The following is an 8,905-nucleotide window of genomic DNA, read 5'->3' as shown; positions in this document are numbered from 1 at the left end:
CTCCCCTGCCTGTCACATCTGCTGAGAACCCCAGTCTAGCTCACTGTCCCAGGCATGTTGTGGGCCCTAGTGCTGCCTTTGGTTTTCCTGGCTCTTGGTAAGTGTGTTGCCTGTATGCTCAGTGGATTCTTCTGTATTTTGTGGCATTGGTGGGGGCAGGAAGGGTCATACTCAGAAACTGGTGTTTCCTCTTCATCATTATTTTTTGTTGCTTTTCCCATTGCAGTCACTCAGGTATCTTCCAACGCCAAAGGGGCCCAGATGTCAGTCACTGGCAAGACTTGGGAGACTGCTTCTTTCACTTGCGATCTTACACAAGATGCCACATATATCCACCTGTACAAACAACAGGAGGGGATGGCTCCCCAACGCCTTTTCTACTATGATGTCTACTACACCAAGATTCAGTTCGAATCAGGAACCAAAAAAGAAAAATACAGTGTTTATAAAGTCACAGGAAGGAGCTACAGATTTGCAATCCTAAATCTGGAAGACAGTGATTCTGGGATGTACTACTGTGCTGTCTGGGATAAGCACATTGGTTCAGACTTCCTGTACACTGCACTGGAAATTTTGCTTGTGGCTGCCAAGTGCAGCTCTGGTAATAACCCCTGCCTCACTTCTTCCCCCAGATTTTCTTTACTCTGGACAAAGAGAAACCCTGAGCTCAATGCCCATTTCCGAAGTTTTATATTCTATAGCCACCTCCTCCCTCTCCACAACAGCCATAGTTTTTCCTGAAATCAGACCTTCATCCCCAGGCTGTAAGCAAGCAATATAGCAGGCAGCATATCCTCACTCTCCTAGGAACTGATAGAGTTCATATAATTTTTTCTTTAGAACAAACAGGGGATCTAGGATTGATCTCTTAGGAAAGACATTTAGAAGAGCAAAATGGAAAGGCTAGACAATATGGAATCATTAATTCCATCATTATCCAGAGCAAATGGCTGGGGATGGAGCATCTTTATTATTCAGGAATATGAAAAATAAGAAATGATGGAATGAAAACTTGAGACTTCTTAAACCTCAAGCTGGTATCTGATCTCTCTTTTGGACAAATAGATATTTTCCTCATATAACCAACTAGGGCATGACTAACATAGTGAAAGTGTAGGAAAAAAGTTGTTGTTTTAGGTAAGCCAACCATGATATTCTACTTACACCTTCTTTTGAAGTTCAGCCCACAGCCAAAACTGGTCTGGTCTGGTAACAGATAAAGTGGTATGTCTCCCTTTGAAATGGGCCAGGTCCCAGCCTGACACAGGAGTGCATTCTAGAAGAGTGCTTGTGAGCTTCCTCCCAACCAAGAAGCCCCTCCTCTCTTACTGCACCCCTGGGCACTGCTGCTCTCCCAGGTCATCATATTTGTTCATGATAACCCCACAACCACAAGTCAAAGCTTCATGTCCTTCCACTTCTGTGACTGCAGGGAAGATGAGATTGGCTAGTAAATGCACCAACTTTAACTTGCTGTACTGCTCAGCAAGCTCTTGGAGTTGGTGATAGACGGGGATGCCTGGCGTGCTGCGGTCCATGGGGTCACAAACAGTCGGACATGACTGAGCAACTGAACTGAACTTGAACTGATCAGCAACCACATGGTTTAACTGTTTGCAGCTTTAGGACAGTCTGAAGCATTCAATATATTTTAATTTAGATTTTTCCAGTGGTGGTAAGATTTTGTTCTGCACATTCGTTTCTTTGATCTGCTGTGATTTCAATTTCTGTGTATGGGGGTAAGGTAGCAATCTTAATATGGAGATCCAGTTTCTTCCCCAGTTACTGACAAATACATCATTACACCACTGTTTTTCATCATCACATAGTGATAACTATCTTTTTATATGCTCACATTTTCTCCCTCCTCTTCCACTCTCTATCTGCTTATACAGGCCAGTTTCTCCAAGGGCACAACTAGAGATGGCAGTTACTATGTACACACAAGAAACACAATCACAATCATGTGTAGGATAAAAACTATGCTATACACAACCTGTGTGTGACCAAAGAAATCAGAGAAAATAAAAAATACTTGAAGACAATAAAAATGGAAGTGAGTGAAGTGAAAGTTGCTCAGTCATTTCTAACTCTTTGCTACCCCATGGACTATGCAGTCCATGGAATTGTCCAGGGCAGAATACTGGAGTGGGTAGTCTTTCCCTTCGCCAGGGGATCTTTCCAAACCAGGGATCAAACCCAGGTCTCTTACAGTGCGGGTGGATTCTTTACCAGCTGAGCCACAAGGGAAGCCCAAGAAGACTGGAGTGGGTAGCCTATCTCTTCTCCAGAGGATCTTCCTGACTCAGGAATTGAACCGGAGTCTCCTGCTTTGCAGATGGCTTCTTTTCCAACTGAGCTATCAGAGAAGCCCCAATATAGAAGAACATCATAAAAATCTGTGGCACACAGCAGAAGCAATTCTAAGAGTAAGGTTTATAGTGATACAAGCCTACCTCAGGAGACAAGAACAACCTGAATAAACAGCCTAAACTAACACCTAAAAGAACTAGAGAAAAGAAAAACAAATTAACCTAAAAGTAAGAAGAAGGAAAGATTAGTAAAGATCAGAGCAGATATAAATAAAATAGAGCATAAAAGAACAATAGAAAATATCAGTGATATCAAGAACTGGTTATTTGAAAAGACAAATTGGAAAAACAAATTTATCAAGTAAAAAAGAGAAAAATCTCAAATATGCAAAATGAGACTTGAAATAGAAGAAATTGAAATTGACACCATCAAAATACAAATGATAATAAGACATTACTGCAAATAATCATTTGCCATGCAAGAAAACAGACAACCTAGAATAAATGGATGAATTCCTAGAAATGTAAAATCTCTCCACTTAACCAGGAAGAAATAGAAAATATAAATACACCATCAGAAATGAAACTGCATCAGTAATCAAAAGCATTCCAAAAACAAAAGTCTAGGACCAGACAGCTTCTCAGATTAATTCAACCTAATATTTATAAAAGAACATCTGTCTAAAAATATTCTAAAAATATCAAAGAGGAAGGAACACTTCCCACCACATCATCAAAAATTAAATATTAAGTAATGATGTCTCCTAATGTTTAATCCTTAAGTCATGTCTGACTCTTTGCAACCCCATGGACTGTAGCCTGCCAGGTTCCTTTGCCCATGGGATTTCCCAGGCAAGAATACTGGAGTGCATTGCCATTTCCTTCTCCAGGGGATCTTCCTAACCCAGGAATCAAACCCACATCTCCTGCATTGGCAGGTAAATTCTTTACCGCTGAGTCACCTGGAAAGCCAAAGATGTCTCTTTCCATCTTCTCATTCCAAGTTTCTCTACCAGAAGATCCAGTCAGTCTCCTACTTGTTCCTTCTAGCTCACATTTCTAAGATCAGATCAGATCAGATCATTTGCTCAGTCGTGTCCGACTCTTTGCGATTGCATGAATTGCAGCATGCCAGGGCTCCCTGTCCATCACCAACTCCCGGAGTTCACTGAGACTCATGTCCATCGAGTCAGTGATGCCATCCAGCCATCTCATCCTCTGTCATCCCCTTCTCCTCTGCCCCCAATCCCTCCCAGCATCAGAGTCTTTTCCAATGAGTCAACTCTTCGCCTGAGGTGGCCAAAGTACTGGAATTTCAGCTTTAGCATCATTCCTTCCAAAGAAATCCCAGGGCTGATCTCCTTCAGAATGGACTGGTTGGATCTCCTTGCAGTCCAAGGGACTCTCAAGAGTCTTCTCCAACACCACAGTTCAAAAGCACCAATTCTTCGGCGCTCAGCCTTCTTCACAGTCCAACTCTCACATCCTACATGACCACAGGAAAAACCATAGCCTTGACTAGACGAACCTTTGTTGGCAAAGTAATGTCTCTGCTTTTGAATATGCTATCTAGGTTGGTCATAACTTTCCTTCCAAGGAGTGAGCGTCTTCTAATTTCATGGCTGCAGTCACCATCTGTAGTGATTTTGGAGCCCAGAAAAATAAAGTCTGACACTGTTTCCACTGTTTCCCCATCTATTTCCTATGAAGTGTTGGGACCGGATGCCATGATCTTCGTTTTCTGAATGTTGAGCTTTAAGCCAACTTTTTCACTCTCCTCTTTGACTTTCATCAAGAGGCTTTTGAGTTCCTCTTCACTTTCTGCCATAAGGGTGGTGTCATCTGCATATCTGAGGTGATTGAGATTTCTCCTGGCAATCTTGATTCCAGCTTGTGTTTCTTCCAGTCCAGCGTTTCTCATGATGTACTCTGCATAGAAGTTAAATAAACAGGGTGACAATATACAGCCTTGACATACTCCTTTTCCTATTTGGAACCAATCTGTTGTTCAGTTCTCACGTTGCTTCCTGACCTGCATACAGATTTCTCAAGAGGCAGGTCAGGTGGTCTGGTATTCCCATCTCTTTCAGAATTTTCCACAGTTTATTGTGATCCACACAGTCAAAGGCTTTGGCATAGTCAATAAAGCAGAAATAGATGTTTTTCTGGAACTCTCTTGCTTTTTCCATGATCCAGCGGATGTTGGCAATTTGATCTCTGGTTCCTCTGCCTTTTCTAAAACCAGCTTGAACATCAGGAAGTTCACGGTTCACAAATTGCTGAAGCCTGGCTTGGAGAATTTGGAGCATTAATTTACTAGCATGTGAGATGAGTGCAATTGTGCGGTAATGTGAACATTCTTTGGCATTGCCTTTCTTTGGGATTGGAATGAAAAGTGACCTTTTCCAGTCCTGTGGCCACTGCTGAGTTTTCCAAATATGCTGGCGTATTGAGTGCAGCACTTTCACAGCATCATCTTTCAGGATTTGAAATAGCTCCACTGGAATTCCATCACCTCCACTAGCTTTGTTCGTAGTGATGCTTTCTAAGGCCCACTTGACTTCACATTCCAGGATGTCTGGCTCTAGGTCAGTGATCACACCATCGTGATTATCTGGGTCGTGAAGATCTTTTTTGTGCAGTTCTTCTGTGTATTCTTGCCATGTCTTCTTAATATCTTCTGCTTCTGTTAGGTCCATACCATTTCTGTCCTTTATCAAGCCCATCTTTGCATGAAATGTTCCTTTGGCATCTCTGATTTTCTCGAAGAGATCCCTAGTCTTTCCCATTCTGTTGTTTTCCTCTATTTCTTTGCATTGATCACTGAGGAAGGTTTTCTTATCTCTTCTTGCTTCTCCTTGGAACTTTGCATTCAGATGCTTATATCTGTCCTTTTCTCCTTTGCTTTTCGCTTCTCTTTTCACAGCTATTTGTAAGGCCTCCCCAGACAGCCATTTTGCTTTTTTGCATTTCTTTTCCATGGGAATGGTCTTGATCCCTCTCTCCTATACAATGTCACAAACCTCATTCCATAGTTCATCAGGCACTCTATCTATCAGATCTAGGCCATGCCCATGGGGCGACCCAAGACAGGCAGGTCATCATGGAGAGATTTGACAGAATGTGGTCCACTGGAGAAGGGAATGGCAAACCACTTCAGTATTCTTGCCTTGAGAACCCCATGAACAGTATGAAAAGGCAAAATGATAGGATACTGAAAGAGAAACTCCCCAGGTCAATAGGTGCCCAATATGCTACTGGAGATCAGTGGAGAAATAACTCCAGAAAGAATGAAGGGATGGAGCCAAAGCAAAAACAATACCTAGCTGTGGATGTGACTGGTGATAGAAGCAAGGTCCGATGCTGTAAAGAGCAATATTGCATAGGAACCTGGAATGTCAGGTCCATGAATCAAGGCATATTGGAAGTGGTCAAACAAGAGATGGCAAGAGTGAATGTGGACATTCTAGGAATCAACGAACTGAAATGGACTGGAATGGGTGAATTTAACTCAGATGACCATTATATCTACTACTGCAGGCAGAAATCCCTCAGGAGAAATGGAGTGGCCATCATGGTCAACAAAAGAGTCCGAAATGCAGTACTTGGATGCAATCTCAAAAATGACAGAATGATCTCTGTTCATTTCCAAGGCAAACCACTCAATATCACAGTAATCCAAGTCTATGCCCCAACCAGTAATGCTGAAGAAGCTGAAGTTGAACGGTTCTATGAAGACCTACAAGACCTTTTAGAACTAACACCCAAAAAAGATGTCCTTTTCATTATAGGGGACTGGAATGCAAAAGTAGGAAGTCAAGAAACACCTGGAGTAACAGGCAAATTTGGCCTTGGAATACGGAATGAAGCAGGGCAAAGACTAATAGAGTTTTGCCAAGAAAATGCACTGGTCATAACAAACACCCTCTTCCAACAACACAAGAGAAGACTCTATACATGGACATCACCAGATGGTCAACACTGAAATCAGATTGATTATATTCTTTGCAGCCAAAGATGGAGAAGCTCTATATGGTCAGCAAAAACAAGACCAAGACCTGACTATGGCTCAGACCATGAACTCCTTATTGCCAAATTCAGACTTAAATTGAAGAAAGTAGGGAAAACCACTAGACCATTCACATTTCTAGATGCTTTTTTAAAATAAACCTAATACTTTCAGGTGTATAGGCTAGGTTTAGAAAAGGTAGAGGAACCAGAATCAAGTTGTCAACATTCTTCAGGTCATAAAGAAAACAGGAGAATTCCAGAAAAACATCTACTTCTGCTTCATTGACTATCCTTTGTGTGGATCACAACAAACTGTCTACTTCTGCTTCATTGACTATGCTTTGTGTGGATCACAACAAACTGTGGAAAATTCTCAAATAGATGGGAATACCAGACCTGTCTCCTGAGAAACCTATATGTGAGTCAAGAAGCAAGAGTTAGAACTGGACATGGAACAACTGTGGAAAATTCTCAAAGAGATGGGAATACCAGAGCACCTGACCTGCCTCTTGAGAAACCTATTATATTCTTTGGCTGCAAAGAATATAATCAATCTGATTTCAGTGTTGACCATCTGGTGATGTCCATGTATAGAGTCTTCTCTTGTGTTGTTGGAAGAGGGTGTTTGTTATGACCAGTGCATTTTCTTGGCAAAACTCTATTAGTCTTTGCCCTGCTTCATTCCGTATTCCAAGGCCAAATTTGCCTGTTACTCCAGGTGTTTCTTGACTTCCTACTTTTGCATTCCAGTCCCCTATAATGAAAAGGACATCTTTTTTGGGTGTTAGTTGTAAAAGGTCTTGTAGGTCTTCAGGTCAGGAAGCAACAGTTAGAACTGGACATGGAACAACAGACTGGTTCCAAATAGGAAAAGCAGTATGTCAAGGCTGTATATTGTCACCCTGCTTATTTAACTTCTATGCAGAGTACATCCTGGGAAATGCCAAGGCTGGATGAAGCACAAGCTGTAATCAAGACTGCTGGGGGAATTGCCAACAACCTCAGATATGCAGATGATTCCACTCTGATGACAGAAAGTGAAGAGAATCTGAAGAGTCTCTTGATGAGGGTGAAAGAGGAGAGTGAAAAAGCTGGCTTTTTCAACATTCAAAAAATGAAGATCATGGCATTTTGTCCCATTACTTCATGGCAAATAGAAGGAGAAAAAGTGGAAGCAGTGACAGAATTTATTTATTTTTTTTGGATTCCAAAATCACTGCAGACTGTCACTTTAGTCATGAAATTAAAAGACACTTGCTGCTTGGAAAGAAAACTATGACTAACCCAGATAGTGTATTAAGAAGCAGAGACATCACTTTGCCAACAAAATCTGTATAGTCAAAGGTACAATTTTTCTAGTAGTCATGTATGGATGTGACAGTTGGATCATAAATAAGGTTGAGTGCCCAAGAATTTATGCTTTCAAATTGTGGTGTTGGAGAAGACACTTGAGAGTCACTTGGACAGCAAGGAGATCAAACTAGTCAATACTAAAGGAAATCAACCCTGAATCTTCATTGGAAGGACTGATACTGAAGCTGAACCTCCAATACTTTGGCCACCTGATGCAAAGAGCTGACTCATTGGGAAAGAACAGGATGCTGGGAAAGAGTGAAGACAAAAGGAGCAGGGGGAACCAAAGGATGAGATGTTTAGATAGCAATACTCTAGATGTACATGAGTTTGAGCAAACTCTGGGAGATAGTGGAGGTCAGAAGAGGATGGTGTGCTATAGTCCACGGAGTTGCAAAGAGTCAAACATGACTTAGCAACTGAATAAGAGCAACTCATTTATATAGTATTTGATAAAGAGCTATTTTTTGTTCTCCCAACAAATGATCAGTAGCTCAAAGCCAGTTTTAAAACAATCTCTCATTTCTCTACAATTTAAAAATTCCTTATCATATTTTTACATTAATATATGCTTGGAGTGTTTTCTGTAGGACTTTTGTTTCATTTATGCTTTAAAATTCTTACAACATAATTAGCTCAATCCCAATCCTTACAACATACAACAACAACAAATAAAGTTTATCTTAACTCGGATTGGAATTATAGTCAATTTATGTGATTTTAGGAAGGATTAGCATGTTTATGATATGGAGTTTTTCTTTCATGAATATGATATGTCCCTCTACTTATGCAGGTTTTTTCCAGCCCTTTAATAAAATCCTGTACTATTTTCTTCATATGGTCTTGTATTATTTTGTAAATATAATCAAAGATTGTGTAACTGTTTACCTATTCTTTTACATTTTACTACTTAAATCCTTCATGGGTCTTGGAATACAGACAACTCCTAAAGCTTAGGAAAATTCTGCTCATGGTCTTAGAATAAGGAAAAACAGAAGACAAGATGTCAAAAAGGAGATGAGTGGGCATCACTCATGTCTATAATAGATGCAAAGAGTATATGTCAGCCCCAAGTACTAATAACCCAGAACTTTCAATTTAAAAAAAGAGATGAGATGCGCTTAGTCGCTCAGTCATGTCCAACTCTGCAACCTCATGGACTGTAGCCCGCCAGGCTCCTCTTTCCATGGGGATTCTCCAGGCAAGAATACTGGAGTGGGTTGCTGTTC

The 8,905-nt window shown here is 40.9% G+C and overlaps 1 gene segment (V, D, J or C); it reads left to right on the top strand.

Annotated features, from left to right (window-relative positions):
* LOC113891291 lies at nt 1-922 on the top strand. The segment is given in 2 exon segments: nt 1-97; nt 227-922. Coding segments are annotated over 2 exon segments (558 nt in total).
* Nucleotides 923-8,905: the final 7,983 nt, after the last annotated feature.

The sequence above is a fragment of the Bos indicus x Bos taurus genome, chromosome 4, assembly GCF_003369695.1.
Source record: "Bos indicus x Bos taurus breed Angus x Brahman F1 hybrid chromosome 4, Bos_hybrid_MaternalHap_v2.0, whole genome shotgun sequence".
In the NCBI taxonomy this organism is placed as follows: domain Eukaryota; kingdom Metazoa; phylum Chordata; class Mammalia; order Artiodactyla; family Bovidae; genus Bos; species Bos indicus x Bos taurus.
Note: the sequence above shows the minus strand (reverse complement) of the source record. Positions and strands in the feature narration are given on the sequence as shown.